This window comes from Oryx dammah, unplaced genomic scaffold (genome assembly GCF_014754425.2).
Source record: "Oryx dammah isolate SB20612 unplaced genomic scaffold, SCBI_Odam_1.1 HiC_scaffold_21, whole genome shotgun sequence".
In the NCBI taxonomy this organism is placed as follows: Eukaryota; Metazoa; Chordata; class Mammalia; order Artiodactyla; family Bovidae; genus Oryx; species Oryx dammah.
In genome coordinates, this window is record NW_024070205.1 from 3,302,139 (window position 1) to 3,318,869 (window position 16,731).

At 40.8% G+C, this 16,731-nt stretch overlaps 1 protein-coding gene across 1 annotated transcript in view; it reads right to left on the reverse strand.

Moving 5' to 3' along the window:
• The window catches only part of PTPRC (protein tyrosine phosphatase receptor type C), a 141,625-nt gene that overhangs the window by 18,963 nt on the left and 105,931 nt on the right, over nucleotides 1-16,731 (reverse strand). Inside the window, exons 12-22 of the mRNA XM_040263779.1 lie at nucleotides 15,444-15,569; nucleotides 14,791-14,881; nucleotides 14,622-14,698; nucleotides 12,858-12,894; nucleotides 12,663-12,760; nucleotides 11,734-11,859; nucleotides 8,456-8,613; nucleotides 7,787-7,922; nucleotides 5,726-5,875; nucleotides 2,286-2,376; nucleotides 888-1,060 (exon numbers count right to left, since the gene is read on the reverse strand). Of these exons, the coding sequence (XP_040119713.1) occupies nucleotides 888-1,060; nucleotides 2,286-2,376; nucleotides 5,726-5,875; nucleotides 7,787-7,922; nucleotides 8,456-8,613; nucleotides 11,734-11,859; nucleotides 12,663-12,760; nucleotides 12,858-12,894; nucleotides 14,622-14,698; nucleotides 14,791-14,881; nucleotides 15,444-15,569 (1,263 nt within the window). The remainder of the gene's footprint in view (nucleotides 1-887; nucleotides 1,061-2,285; nucleotides 2,377-5,725; nucleotides 5,876-7,786; nucleotides 7,923-8,455; nucleotides 8,614-11,733; nucleotides 11,860-12,662; nucleotides 12,761-12,857; nucleotides 12,895-14,621; nucleotides 14,699-14,790; nucleotides 14,882-15,443; nucleotides 15,570-16,731) is intronic.

Genomic DNA, 16,731 nt, shown 5'->3' on the forward strand with positions numbered 1-16,731 from the left:
TCCCATGGACAGAGGAGCCTGGCGGGCTACAGTCCAAGGGGTTGCAACGGGCTACAGTCCAAGGGGTTGCAAAGAGACAGACACGACTGAGCAACTTAGCTCAGACAGCATTCTTCTGCTATCTTATAACTAATATTCTATGAATATGTATTTTAAGAAAATTGGGAAAAGAAATAAACTCAGCTTAGTGAATATGCAAAAAGTATTTACTGAATTACTTAAGTTCCTTCTTGAATTCTCAGTATACTAAAAAAAAAGGTATGTGACACAGATTCACTTAAATATTCAGAAAATCTGAATGAAAAGTTTTTAACTATACATATAAGCAAACTTGGATCTGCTTGCAATATGGGCATCTGAGTATATATAAACATTTTCAAATATTTGTTTTTGCTGAATTTCATTATTTTTCAAATTATAGTCATATTTGCCATAAACTATAACTAATAGTATTGTTTTGTATCAACTCATTAGGTTTTAATGTCTAAGTATTGCAATAAGTTAAGATATAGTATTAAAAATGGAAACTTTCACATCAATGAATACATAGATATGGTCAAGCTAAAGAGAAGGCAACGGCACCCCACTCCAGTGCTCTTGCCTGGCAAATCCCATGGACGGAGGAGCCTGGTGGGCTGCAGTCCATGGGGTCGCTAAGAGTCGGAGACGACTGAGCGACTTCACTTTCACTTTTCACTGTCATGCACTGGAGAAGGAAATGGCAACCCATTCTAGTGTTCTTGCCTGGAGAATCCCAAGGACGGGGGACCTGGTGGGCTGCCGTCTCTGGGGTCGCACGGAGTCAGACACGACTGAAGTGACTTAGCAGCATCCTTCTTTTATAAAATCACTTAGTGCATGGCCGAAAGAACATACGCATCTTTTTAGAGGTGGACCTCGGGTTTGGGAATGTGAGGACGTACCATGATGAAGGAGGCATTGATGTATCTGCTGAGCTCCTCCAGGTCGCTGTCGTCGTCATCGGAGGACTCGTCGGAGTCTTGCTCACTCTCCTTGCTCGTCTCCAGCTCATGCTTCAGCACCACTCTGTTAAAGTCATCTGTGCAAAGTAAAAATGAAATTTAAATTCGACTTAAAAAACAAATAAATCTCTGCTTGACTGTCACGTGGAAACTAGAAAGTCATTTAGAAGTGACAGACAGCATTATGTATACTTATTGATCTACATGGAACGAGATCCTGCTCCATTCTCATTGATTAACAAATTATTTTTTTAAACTCTAATTGAAAGGCGATCGATCCCAAGAAAGTCCCAGGAAAAAAACACAGCACATAACTCTATGTCATAATGTTCCAAATGATTATTCAATATTTAATACATGTACTTTAGTTTTCCATGAAATAGCATAAATCTGATGGATAAAAGTTTTAAAAATACATCTGTAAGTTAATAAAATACATACCTTAGGTAAAATCTAATCTTTCAATTATATCTTATTAACAGTAAATTAACAATCTTAATTAAATGAGTATCTCAAATAAATAATTATTTCATCAAGGAAAGTAGTCCGTAATTTCTCGCTGTTACTCAATTTCTTAAATTTAGAATAACCTGATCAAAGGATCTGATTAGTTGTATCACCATCAATTCCATATTTTAAACTGTATTCATAAGGTCCATTTCAGAAATTAACTAGGTCAACCCTGCATTGATCCAATTTATAAGGTTGTCTATCTTGGGCTATGTTTTCTCCACGTTAGTTTTAGTGTATGAATATTTATTTAGCAACTGAGTGAAATTACAGCTGTGTAGGCCTGGTCCTATCAATACACTCAAATAGCAAAAGATGTATGTTTTGTTCTGTCAAACGTGATGATCAAGAGTTCATTGTATATTTCCTGCCTACTTTTAACCACCCTGAGGTAAGGATGGGATAAATAGAAAACATAAAGGGAACAAAAGGATTTAATTTTCTACTTGGCAATTACCCTGGAGTAAATAACTGCAGTAAACTAAAGATGAGAGAAAACCTGTAAAGAAAACTTGGCCTTTCCCCGACTTAAAAGGTTACGTCTTTCTGAAAACTCATTTCTGAACTAATTGATCAAAAGAAAACAGTCAATACCATCTGTCTTCCAAAGTCCATTGTGAATGTCTGGGGTTCAGTGTATTTGCTACAACTAAAATTTAAATAACCTATACCTATTCTCTGCTGCCAAGCAAATGTTGCAAAGTTGCTTCCCAGAGGTTTGTGTGTATGTCTCACATTAAACAAATTCAAAGAACTTCACTATGATACAAAAGATAAAAATAAACTGCATACATGGAATGACATTAGAATTCCTGTTTTTACTCTTATTTTCTTCTTGGTTCCCAATATGCTGTGTCCTCCAGCCCCTATAAGAAGGAAGTCTCTGAAAGAAAGAAATAGAAAGGAAACACCTTTTAAAATGTAATGACTGGTTTAGTTTATTACTGCAGCTTAAGATGTTCTCTAAAGAAAAGAATTTCATTAAGTTTTGTGAAATCTGCACACATTCCCTAAGGTCCCAATTTTTAAGTTTATCCCTGATCTTTTTTTTTTTTTTAACTATTCAGGTCTTAAGTACTTTGACATGGTGAATTTGAACATATACAATTATATAACAGAATATGCTTCCCAGTGAAGAGGTGCTAGATGGTAAAAAAGTATGGTTTGATCTTTTATAAGTTAAAAGCACTGTACAGATATTGGCCATTCTCCATATGGCAAAAACAATGTTAAATTATTTTAAATGACCCAAAGTCAATTCTCCTCCAGAATAAAGCGTGCACAGATGACTCGGCTCATGCTTTGCATAATCAACACTTCGTTTCTTTAAGCCCTCCAGACTCTTCCCCTCTCCCTCCTGGTAGCTAATCAGTTGGCAAAAGCTGTCATATCTCTGGGTGAAGCTCTCAAATCCTTCTGCGTTTCTCTCCTCCTGCTTAGGACAATTACTTTCATTTCTCACTTGAAAACATCAACAGTCTCTTTGCCGGCCTCTTTACCTTCAATCTCACTTGCTCTAATCCTTCTAGAACACAACAGGGCACGTTCCTCTCAGGTTTCTGGCAGCTTCCCGTCCTTGTCAGGAAGAACCCAACATCTATCTGCACAGCTCATGAAGCCTCTCGGGAGGTGGCCCTGACCGTCTCTGCAGCCTCACCTCCTGCAGGGCCCTCTGCACTGCAGCCAAACCAACTCCTCCACCTTCGGATGGGGCCAAGCTGTCTTTGAATTCTCGGGAGACTCACAGGCGTGTTTTCTGCCTGGACTACCCATGACCCTTTCTATCTGGACTACCCATGTCCCTTTCCGTCACTCTGCTAACTCCTACTTGCCCTTTAGATATCGGTGCAAAGGTCAGTTTCTACCGGAAGATCTCCCTGCCTGCAGCCTTTTCTTCCTAATAAATAACTTAAACAAATATCTTTCAAGTGGATAAATAGCCTAAACTGAGGGAGCTCAACATGCATAGTTGAGTACCATTATACACACAGTTACACACACTCAGTTTTACAGTTATACACACTCAGTGGAAAAGACCCTGCTGATGGGAAAGATTGAGGGCAGGAGATGAGTACCATTATACACACAGATATACACATTCAGTTTACACACTCAGTGGAAAAGATTCTAATGCTGGGAAAGATTGAAGGCAGGAGGGGAAGGGGACGACAGAGGATGAGATGGTTGGATGGCATCATGGACTCAATGGACATGAGTTTGGGCAAGCTCTGAGAGTTGGTAAAGGTCAGAGAAGCCTGGTGTGCTACAGTCCATGGAGGTACAAAGAGCTGGACGTGACTGAGAGACTGACCACCAACAATACAGATATGTCTATGCACATACATGTATGTGTGTATATATATTATGAACACATTTAGAAAAACTATGGGGTCTTCTTTCAAAGTCAATACAGCACTTTGTTCCAAACCACACTCATGTCTTCACCTCCTGTAATTTTCCTCCAATCTTCAGCCATCCACAGTCTCCACTCCACTTTTGTAGACAGGTTTCATTCCAAAAATTGCATCACTTTAAACGCTATGATTTCCACCATACCTGCTATGGAAAATTGCCTCCATTGTTCCCAGCCATTTATTCTAGCACCTCCAATTCAGTAATCTGCAATCCTATCAAAACCTTCAGCATACTGCTTTTATGACTTTCTCATTGTACCACATGTCTTTCTGTGGCTCATATGCTCTTTATTGACCACCCTAAATTATTCACTTGCAAGCACCCTCAGCTCCTTCACGTCCCAACTTTCAATTGGCCACTTTAAAATACGCTAGATGTGGCTAACCCAACTGCACACAGCCTCTAACCTCAATGTTACTGCAGGAAACAAAACCAAAAAACCAACTGGCTGACTCTCCTGGAAAATTCATGACCATAAATTTCAACAGATCCAACAGTAATTTCTGGCCACCCTACCCCCTTCACCTGGGAGACTACTTTCCTTCTTTGATAGAACTATTTCAAATCATTCTCTCTTTCTTGAGCATGAACTCTTCTTTGTGACTCACTTCTGCCCCACCCCCAAACTCTCAACCAATGATCTTACTTCATATGCTCTTAAGAAAGACGAGGCAGTTAGACAGGAACTGCCTCAATGTCCCATCACTAATCCACCAGCCAACCTCCATCTCCACTCTCATTTTCTGTCTCCCTTTCTGCTAAGCTGGAACAATTTCACTTTTTCTATCAGAGCTGTGGTTACTACCTGTGTGGATCACACTCACTAGCCACTTCCACATACAAATCACTTTGACTCTTGTGCTTAGAAGCACAGGCTCAATCATATTTGCTCAGTCAAAGAATCTACTCTTTCTTTTAGTGACTTTACATATGAATTTTTAGATTAAATGTATAAGTATTTCAAACAGTGTCTGTGTATATGGAGTATAGCAGAGTTAGTGAATTAAATGCAGTGGAAAGAGCAAGAATAAGAAAACACCCCTTATTGAAGACCAAGCTGGTAGTCTGCTGGTTTTTCCATCATAGTAGTCTTCAGGTTGGATCATGTTACTTGGTGACTATCTCAAGTCCTACCCCAGTCCCATTCTGATCCAAAACATTAAATGACTCTGTATCTGATTAAAAGCACGTTCCTGGTCTTGTTGTGATAACCTCTGAATTCACCAGTTTGGTAGTTCACACAAAGATTTGATAAACTGAAAATTACAAGTGAAAGAGAAAAGTAACAAAACTTTTGTGACGGCTGAACAACCTGGAGACAGCTACACCAACTCTCTGAAATCACAGTGAGCCACATCCTAGGTTAGTTTTCAGAGTAATTGCCTAATAAATAGGTTAGGACACACGTAGTTATCCTTTAGTTTCTGTCTACCAGCCTCAGCCAGTTCCCGTTCCTAAGTCGTCATAAACTCCTATAATTATTTCCTTTACAAACCAAAACCAGGTGCAGTTGTTGAAGGTGAGATGTTACACTGCCTTTGGCGGGCCAATTTTGTGGCTATATACTGTTATTTTGACACTTTATTTTATACCAGGTTAACAAGGAATGGTTAACATGTTGGCCACAGAGTCTGATTTCTAGATTTAAACAAGTTTCCTACATAACAGTTTTGTGCTTTCAGGCATTTCTCTTAAACTCTCTGTGTCTTGGTTCCCTCATCAGTGTGCTGTTTTATGGCAAAGCCCAAACACAAGAGCCAGGCGACGTGCACAGGACAGCCTGGGAAACAGACAGAGGTTCAAGTGGCTGCTGTTACCTGGAACTCAGCCTCCAGCGGGGAAGGCTCACTGGGCGGGTCTCTTTTCTTCATATTAGACAGGTATGGGTGTAACTCAGACAGGCTCACTTCCGTCTCCCCAAACTGATTGTACTCCACCAAGGCCTGGTGAATCAAGATGTACTGTGCCTGTCATTTCAAGGAAGGACAGAGTTAATTTATCATTTACAGTCCTATGAATCACATTTAAATAAAGTACACCCCCCCACACACATTTGGTTCATTGGGAGACAATAGTTGGAAGAGAACACTGGTATCTGCCACATTTAAATAATCTGGAAGTTGGCACTCATAGATCTCCAGGAAATGAGTAAATTCCATCTTGGATTATTTTGCCAGGAAAAAAAAAATAGCTTCACAAATAGATTAGGCATCTTATAGCGTCTATTTTATTCCTAACAGTTAAAAAACACTATCTGTTACTTCCTCCCGGGACTAGCGTTGAGTTAGTAAGTTAAATTACTAATATATAAAACTGTAAAGTTCCACACTGTATCTGAGAGGGGAAAAAATTTGATGTTCCAAGGAACACATTTTTTTAAAGTTTTCTAGCATTTTTAAAAATAGAGATTATACGAAAAAATCTGCCTGATTTGTGGGAGACCCAGGTCCAGTCCGTAGGTTGGGTAGATCCTGTGGAGAAGGGAATGGCTACCCACTCCAGTGTTCTTGGGGGCTTCCCTGGTGGCTTAGACGGTAAAGAATCTGCCTGCAATGCAGGAGACCCGGGTTCAATGACTGAGTTAGGAAGATCCCCTGGAGAAAGGAATGGCAACCCACTCCAGGATTCTTGCCCAGAGAATCCCATGGAGAGCAGAGCCTGACCGGCTACAGTCCATGGGGTGGCAAAGAGTTGGACACGACTGAGCAACTAACACACATATGAGAAAGCATCAAATACCAAACCCAGATTTAATGATCCTTCAACTTTTATCATATTTGAATGTACTGTTCTTAAACAAATGACATATTTCTGATAAAGTTCAAGATTCTTTTAATGCCACCTCTAGTTTGACTGTATCCTTCCACTCTATGTTATTTTTCCACAGGAAATAGTTCCTTTTTTTCTGGTGGACGATCCATTTTAAGACTCCTACAATAACGTGTATGTATTTATAAACACCGTATTTCTGTGTCCTTTCTTAACAGCTGCATACATTGTACTGTATATGTTTCCCCTGGGGGCTCACTGCTGTCATCTGAGGGCCTGCCCACACTGAGAGCTACAGACCGCTTAACCCCGCCACTGCAGTGGAACACGGTGTACAGAGCCCACCTCCCACATTCTGCTGGCCTATTCCCATACTGCTATATATTTAAAGTTTTCCATTCGTTGTTATCCTAGCAATGGTGAATTCAGTGAACATTCTTGAATGTGTGTCTAGTTGTGCAGATTTGGAAATGCTTCTCTTGGGTACATACAATATATGGAATTTCTGGGTCAAGTGCAGACATTCTCAGTAATAATATTCATCAATTACAATTACTGACTATGTGTATGTTCCAGGGATTTGTGTAAGTGCTTTACTTGGATGACCTTTTGTGTCTTAACTCTGTAAGGTAAATACTCTTCTTATCTCCATTTGGATGACTTCACTGAAGCACAACAACTTTAAAAACTGGCTGAAGAGTGCATGGTATTAAGAATAACGATCACTATTTGAAACTTCTAAGTCTAGTTCCAAAAAACCAGACTCAACCACTGTACTGTACTATCAGGCCTTCCTAGTTTTAATTTTATGAAATGCTGACAAACTGGGTTTTGGCATTTTTAATTGTTTCCCAACCTAGGATGTGTAAATGGTATTTCATTATTTTTTAACCGACTTTATGGTCCTTTAACTTTATAGTCATCCTTATTCCACAAATGCTCTCAGCCACCAGTGCAAAACGCTTCTAACTGTGATCGGTGCTTGAGTTTTCAGGAAACAGAAGCCGTTGAGATTGAGAACAACATGGATGTCCTTTAAGGTTACTACTCCCACCATGAAGAACTGTTTAAGCCGGAAGCTGAAAGCGAGGGCCGTGCCTGGGACATACCTCCACCTGTACCATCAGGCACCTCTGGCGCCGGAGCTTGACGACGTAGCCGTAGATGTCCACCTTGTTCTCCGCCTCCAGGCCTTCCAGCATGGCGTCGATGCCGATGTAGGTGCCTGTGCGCCCCACGCCAGCACTGGCCAAACGAGCGAGCAGCAGGGCAATGAGCAGAGAGGCCCGGGGGCGCCTCCCTCCTCCCTGCCCACCCCGCCCCACCAGGCTGATCCTGAGCCCCTGTTAGACAAGGAACTCCCCTTGCCTCTCTATTTTGCATATGGTAATGTAAGTTTCCACCTTCCTCTTTCCTCACATCTCACCCTCTCCTCTCCCTCCCCATGTGCATAAATCTATTCTCTCTGTTTCTCCACTGTTGCCCTGTAAATAAATCCGTCAATACCATTTTTCCATATTCCATATATGTTAGAATACGGTATTTGTGTTGAGGTTTGACAGAACACAGCAAAATTCTGTAAAGCAATTATCCTTCAATAAAACAATAAATAAATTTAAAAAACAAAATAAAAGCCCAGAAGGGTTACGCAGGGGAGACACTAACTTTCTTCTCAGACTTTCTGGAAGCAACAGTTGCCGAAGGGGAGCCCGTCCCCGACAGCCCCATGGGCCTGGGTGTGAACAGCCCTGCTGCTGTCGGGGGCGGTCTCCACGTACCTGCAGTGCACCACGATGGGGCCACTGAAGAAGTTGCTGAAAGCGTTCACCCTCCTGCGCAGCTTGAGGAGCAGGTGAGGGTCTTCGGGGACCCCGTGGTCTGGCCAGCTGGTGAACTGAATGTGAGTCACGGCTCTTCCATTTACCTTTTCTTTTCTCTAGTCAGGAGATAATATTTCTTTTAGATGATATATATTTTTTAAACTATGGAAAGTAAGTAGATGGAAGGGAGGGCCAGTACAAAACACTTCTCATGCAAGTTTTTTTTTTTTTCATTCATGACTGCATTTTCCTCTCCAATGAATAACTAGGAATTGAGGCATCATGCAGGGATGGCATGCACTAACCGGTAAGCAATTACTTACCAGGAAGGTAAGTAATGTATGACAAGTGTAGCTGAAACTGCTAGGAACTTCCATGCTGCCAAGCCAAAACCAAAGTAAAAACACAAGAACACACACAAAACCAGGGGCTGGTGGATGGGATTGAAAAGAAATAAAGTAAAAGTTACTCTCACATGGTTTGAAATACTTCTTCTTGGGTAGGCAGACAAACAGGACTATCATCATAGGAAGAAAGTCTGATTAATGATTTGACTAATGCTGTATTTCTCATGTTAGAAATGTCAGTTCAGACAGTAGAGAGAGAACTGGGGAAAGTCAGCTCCAGATTACAGCTCATGTTCGCCCCAATTTCAAGGCAAGCACTAGAAGACACATAATTCATAATCTCTAACCAAGTATGAAGAGGAACTACCAACTTGGTTGGTCATCATTTTCAGATCAGAAGTAACTGAGCTTATGAAGAACAGTAATGTCAGACTAATCAAGGTAACCAGATTGGTGTCAGCCTCTACACATCACCCCGACCTATGACTGGTCCTTCCTGGCTCCAGTGCATCATATATTCAGCCATGAACCACTGGTTTCACAGCCCTCCAAGGTCATAGTTGTTAGTTGTTTAGTTCAGTTCAGTTCAGTTCAGTCGCTCAAGTCATGTCCGACTCTTTGTGACCCCATGAATCGCAGCACGCCAGTCCTCCCTGTCCATCACCAACTCCCACAGTTCACTCAAACTCATGTCCATCAAGTCGGTGATATCATCCAGCCATCTCATCCTCTGTCATCCCCTTCTCCTTCTGCCCCCAATCCCTCCCAGCATCAGGGTCTTTTCCAATGAGTCAACTCTTCGCATGAGGTGGCCAAAGTTTTGGAGTTTCAGCTTCAGCATCAGTCCTTCCAATGAACACCCAGGACTGATCTCCTTTAGAATGGACTGGTTGGATCTCCTTGCAGTCCAAGGGACTCTCAAGAGTCTTCTCCAACACCACAGTTCAAAGGCATCAATTCTTCGGTGCTCAGCTTTCTTCACAGTCCAACTCTCACATCCATACATGACCACTGGAAAAACCATAGCCTTGACTAGATGGACCTTTGTTGGCAAAGTAATATCTCTGCTTTTTAATATACTATCTAGGTTGGTCATAACTTTCCTTCCAAGGAGTAAGTGTCTTTTAATTTCTTGGCTGCAGTCACCATCTACAGTGATTTTGGAGCCCCCAAAAAATAAAGTCTGACACTGTTTCCACTGTTTCCCCATCTATTTTCCATGAAGTGATGGGACCAGATGCCATGATCTTCGTTTTCTGAATGTTGAGCTTTAAGCCAACTTTTTCACTCTCCTCTTTCACTTTCATCAAGAGGCTTTTTAGTTCCTCTTCACTTTCTGCCATAAGGGTGGTGTCATCTGCATATCTGAGGTTATTGATATTTCTCCCTGAAATCTTGATTCCAGCTTCTGCTTCTTCCAGCCCAGCATTTCTCATGATGTACTCTGCGTCTAAGTTAAATACGTGGGGTAACAATATACAGCCTTGACGTACTCCTTTTCCTATTTGGAACCAGTCTGTTGTTCCATGTCCAGTTCTAACTCTTGCTTCCTGACCTGCATACAGGTTTCTCAAGAGGCAGGTCAGGTGGTCTGGTATTCCCATCTCTTGAAGTATTTTCTGCAGTTTATTGTGATCCACACAGTCAAAGGCTTTGGCATAGTCAATAAGGCAGAAATAGATGTTTTTCTGGAACTCTCTTGCTTTTTCGATGATCCAGCAGATGTTGGCAATTTGATCTCTGATTCCTCTGCTTTTCCTAAAACCAGCTTGAACATCAGGAAGTTCACGGTTCACATATTGCTGAAGCCTGGCTTGGAGAATTTTGAGCGTTGCTTTACCAGTTGTTAGTGATGCTGTAAGATTTTAGAAGGCCATAGGAGAAATAGGCAACTGGTATTTTTTTTCCCTGCACAAAATGTATCTGGATCATATGGAAATACAATTCAGATTACTGGGAAAACTTCCAATAAATGGAATTGAGAGAAACTATCAAACTTATCTATGTGTGTATGTGTGGGCATTCGTCGCTCAGGCATATCTGACACTGTGCAACCCCATGGACGGCAACCTGCCAGGCTCCTCGGTCCATGGGATTCTCCAGGCAAGAATACTGGAGTGGGTTGCCATTCCCTTCTCCAGGGGATCTTCTCAACCCAGGGATCGAATCTCAGTATAAGGACCTCCCTTTTAAATACCTTTATTAAGATATTTTCACATTCCTTTAAAGATTAAAGTTTTAATTATATTCACAGAGTTGTGAAGTCATTACCACTAATTATAGGGTATTTTCATAACACTCCAAAAAACCCTACAGATTAGCAGTCAGCTCTATTCTTGCCTCACCCACCTCAGTACCAAACAATCACTAACCAACCTTTTGTCTCTGTAAGTGTGACTATTCTAGACTTTTCATATGAGCAGAATCATATAATAGTATATGGGAAGACCACCATTTTAACAGGCCACACTGACAATTTTTTTTTCCTGACCTAAACATTTTATCTCTCCTACAGAGTTAGAACTTTAGACTTCTTATAGTAGTCTCTATGCCATTGTATAAATATTCTTTCCATAATGGTAATAAACCTGTTGAGACTAAGGACCATTTTTATCACTCATTCAATAATTCAGTCATTCATTTAACACAATTAATGAGCTTTTTCTACTTCAAGGGTCACAACGTTATAAACACCTGAATGCGATGTGGACAAAGGTCATCTGTGACTTACTTGACCTTGGTGGCTTATTGTTTTAACCAACTCGTCCCCCATGTCGTTCATTAAAAATAAAATGTCCAGGTATATTTCAGTGTCTCGCGTTGACTATTCCATAGTCACATTTTAGACTAACAGTTTGAAAATTAAAATTCTATCAAAACCAAACTCACGTTTCCAACAGTCAGCTTCTGAATGATGTAATCTGGGCATCTTTTGTGCTCGTTGATCTCCACAATCACATCTCCATAAACCCGGCTGCCCTCGTCCATTGACGGCCAGTACTCTGCACACTTGTTCTATGTTTAAAAAACCATTAAGCATTTCAGTTTTTCATTTAAATGAATTTGTTCATTAAACACTCTTTGTAAAACAAAACAAGAAATGTGTTCTTTGAATGTCTCAAAACATGTTTCTATTCCATTTCACTGGGATGCTTGAAAAGTATTCCATTTTCCCATGAAAATGGGTAGCTGCATATTAAATGGGGACGTGCGTGGTGGTGAGCAAGAAATTATGTGGTTGCATGTGGTTAATTTCAGGCTGGGGCATGCAGAGGTTTTCAGGCTTCCTAAAGTCACATAAATTACCATCTATCTGCCTGAGGTCAGCACGAAGGTCAGTGTGTTTCAAGTAGTCACAAGAACTTGTGAAACCAGCTCACAGAAGTGTACTGAACTTAAAGTAAGACTGTAACAAAATAGGAACCCCATAGGAGTCCAGCAATTAAGCAGAAACATTTAAATTTTATTCTTATATACGTAGATTTGTATGCTCAGTTGTGAAGGCGTGCCCAACTCTTTTGTGACCCCATGGGCTGCAACCTGCCAAGCTCCTCTGTCCATGGAATTTTCCAGGCAAGAATACTGGAGTGGGTTGCCATTTCCTTCTCCAGGGACGTATATTTATATATGTACATATTTTATCCTTCTATAGGTATGAAAATTTAAATCAAATGTTCAAAGAGAGAACTGTCTGTTTTGTCATCAAGCACATACAGATGTGACTTTTTGAAAAGCAGTCCAGCCCTCTCTTTTCCTAACATTCAGCCTCCACCTTGTGAGTCCTAGACCTTCACCCTGAGAACCTTCTGGGTTCCTACCTTGTTGCCTTCTTCACATCGAGTGACCATGACAATAACCGTGGCTTTCTGCTCCCAGATCATCCTCCAGAAATCATCAACAGTCTCATCCCTGGGACCTAGAGGGTGAACAAAGGAAAAATGGTGAGAAATACCCTTCTTAAAGGGCTAAAAAGCAATTTTTCAAAAAGAATATCAGACTACCAGAGAAATTACCTTGTGCTGCAATGTATTTCCTGGGTTCTTTGAAACCCTGTTCAAGACAGACAAAAAAGAAATATCATTTACTGAACATTTAATTATTCACTTACATGCAAAAGTGTGAAGTAAGGAAGTTACTTCAAATCAGTCATTTCTTGGATGTGTATTTTCCTGAGCAGTTTCAAATCATATGCAGGAGTTTATTAACTCATGATCAGTCACTGAACTGTGCCAAACATATTAACATTTACAAACAACATCCATGACTTCATGTGTCTTTGTGATATACCCTAAACAAAGCTGAAAAGCACGTAGGTTTTAGCTCCATCTGGGATGGTGCGGCAATTTATAAGAGTAATCAGGCATTCCTACATTTTATATCCTGTCAAGCTTTAAATCCTCCTTACCAGCCATAGAGTAACTTTGGGGATTTTTACTCAATTTCTTTCAACAACTCATCCTGAGATCAGCCTCAAACTTCTACCTCGTATCTAGGGCCGGGATACACCACTGATGGCCTAGCATCAGCCACGTTATGTATTATCCATAGAAGTATACCCTGGGCTTCAGAGCTGAGTAGCTGTGATAGAGGTGGTGTATCCTGTAAAAGCCCCAAAGCTGCTGTCTGGCCCCTTACAGAGAAAGCCTGCCAGTCTCTGCTTTCATAGAGTGACATTTTATGTATCCGAGATATATTTTAGGTAAATTAAACATCATACAGAACAGTGTGAATATCATGGTAACATTTTTGGATAAGTGGGGGTAACAAATATTGCTCTTTTCTGGTTTATGTATAAAGAAACTCTCAGTGGATAAAAGGAACCAGGATGTGGTGGTTCAGTCACTAAGTCGTGTCCCACTCTTGCGACCCTCTAGGCTGTAGCCCTCTGGGCTCCTCTGTCCATGGGATTCTCCAGGCAAGAATCCTGGAGTGGGTTGCCATTCCCTTCTCCAGAGGATCTTCCCAACCAGGGATAGAACCCAGGTCTCCTCTGCCACAGTCAGATTCAAGAATAATCTATGATAAAAACTGAAGTTTAGTATTAACATATATACATTACTATATATAAAATAGATAACCAATAAGGCCATGCTATATATTCTGTAATAGTTTCTCTGTATTTTCATACTGCTTTTTTTTTTAATTTTGTGTGATGCATTACTTCATTAGCAATGGTATAATAAATTACAATTTTAAAATATTTTGGATAAATTAACCACGTACAATACCCTCAGACTTTTACTAACTGAACAAGGGCAAAGTAACAAATTAACCAGTGCCTTCCAATCTTCACCTCTATGGTGAGGTACAAAGGCAGGGCTCTTATGAGAAACACACACATAGATAATTTAGGTAATATACAACACACAACAGGCACCAGAGCATTTTAATTCTTATTATCATTTTGTTGGGAGACAAAAGTCCTATAATAAATAACTGTGATAGTAAATAATAAATAACTGTCCTTGCAAATATTAGTGATGTTGTTGTTTATACCAGTGACAGGGATGGGCTTCCTTCAAATGATTTCAAATAATATTTCTAAAAACTCGCCATGAGTGGACATATGTATATGTATGACTGACTCACTTTGCTGTACCCCTGAAACTAACATAGCATTGTTCATCAACTACAGTGCAATAAACTCTTTAAAAACATTAAAGTTTGCCATGACAAAGATGGAGCTGAATAGAATGTATAGACACAAGAAAAATGAAAACGGTCAGTGACAGAATGGTGAAGCTGTAAAACCTGGCCGTGATGCACTTTCTACTCACATCAATATAGCTGGCATTTATATAGTTTGATCCTGCATCTCCGTTTATGTCAGAGAGTTCAACACGGTTGTAGTCATCTGCTCAATGAAAAGAAATATTAAATAAGTGAAATAATGAATAATCAAGTAGCCTAAATGTATGGGAATCCAATTCTCAATGAACAACTTACAGGGAAGGATATCAACATAGCGATTTTTGTTCTGGTTAAAGGATTTTCGAGCATCCTTGATGGAGAACTTGCTGAATACCCGTGGAATGCTCTGAAAGACACAAAGATCCTTTGGGTCAGAGCAGATCGTAGAAAAACCACTTCCCCTCACCACTTATGGTTCTGAACAAGTGAGACATCCTGGTGTGTATTTCCTTTACCCCATTGAACAAGCTGCATATGGTAACTGAAATGAACGTTATTAGGAATTATGCAAAAAGCCCTCTTTAAGAAAATGAATGATGGACTACTTGGAAAATAAATCCCATGAGTGCAAATTTAGCAGTAATTGCTCTGCCACTTTCAAATTCATTGAAAAACACACTTGGATAATTATCTAGAGCACAAGGACACATCAGCCCAATGTGTTTCTGGACATGACTTTGTAAATAGTACTCATTCACTGAAGCAGCATTATCTTGAAATGTTGATTGGTTTTACAACTATGAATCTCTCTGCTGGTCTGCAAATACCTGGTAATAATAGCTGCTTTGACTCTGCTGCACTCTTATGTGGGATAAACTATCAAGGCCAACAGCTACACAGAACATTTAAGACGGATCATGTTGGTGATGGAGTGAACTTTCTCGTCCTATGGCAAGAGGAGCACCCACCTGAAATTCAGCCAGGAAGAGCCTTCCCTCGTCAGCCATCTTCCGCTTGTAAGTCTCCAGCAAAACATCTGCATGGATGGGCTCCACGTTCATCAGCTGCTTCTCATCATCTTTAAACACATTAAAGGTTCATGGCTAGTATCACATCTCTCTTTCCCACGTTCATACACATTTCATTAGAAGCAAATCTTGGGTTAAGTCCTGAGTGTTTTTGCCTTCTCACACACAATCCACCTGGAACATCTCACTCACATATAGAAATTCACCTATAAACCTATGACATCTAAATTTAGGGCTCTAATATTCTTCTGGTCTTCTTTGTATTTATTAATCTTTCCCACTGACTCTCAGGTCTTCCACCCAGTTACTCCAGAAGGACCCCAAACTCAAGATGTTCAAAGTCATCTCCCCTTTATTCTAGCATCTCAAATTTCAGCAAATGGGACCACCATTCCCAAAGTCAGCTAACAAGCAAACTTCCAAGTGACCCACGATTTCTCCCTCTGTCCTTCCATCCAACAGTCACCGTGTACCTCCCCTTCTGCCCATGGTCATGCTCGGGACCCCTCCTCATCCACATGACGGCCCCTCTCCCTGCCTCCAGTCTGTGCCCACCCTGACTGACTTTTTAACCTCCACAAATTCATCTTCTGATCCACAAATATGAGCGTGCAACTCCACCTGCTGACAAAAAAGCTCACACTACTATTTGTGCTCCACAGTCTATGGGTTAAAGTTTCAATGTTTAATGTGATATACGAGCACTTTTTATAACTTCACATGACTCCTCTCAACCACAGTTTCCTATACTCTTGTTCTATATCTGAGGCATGAATATTCACCAAGTACATCACAGAGGTTCTCCCCATGCCTCCATTCACACTGATCTTAATACAGAGAATGTCCCTCCTCACTATCTCCACTAACAGACTTCAGGCCAAGTCTCACCACTATAAGCAGATCTAGGGCTAAGTTTCTTTGTTGCATTATACGCTTTTCCAGCGGTCATGTATGGATGTGAGAGTTGGACTGTTAAGAAGGCTGAGTGCCAAAGAATTCATGCTTTTGAACTGTGGTGTTGGAGAAGACTCTTGAGAGTCCCTTGGACTGCAAGGAGATCAAACCAGTCCATTCTAAAGGAGATTAGTCCTGGGTGTTCTTTGGAAGGAAGGAGGCTAAAGCTGAAACTCCAGTACTTTGGCCACCTCATGCAAAGAGTTGACTCATTGGAAAAGACTCTAATGCTGGGAGGGATTGGGGGCAGGAGGAGAAGGGGACGACCGAGGAT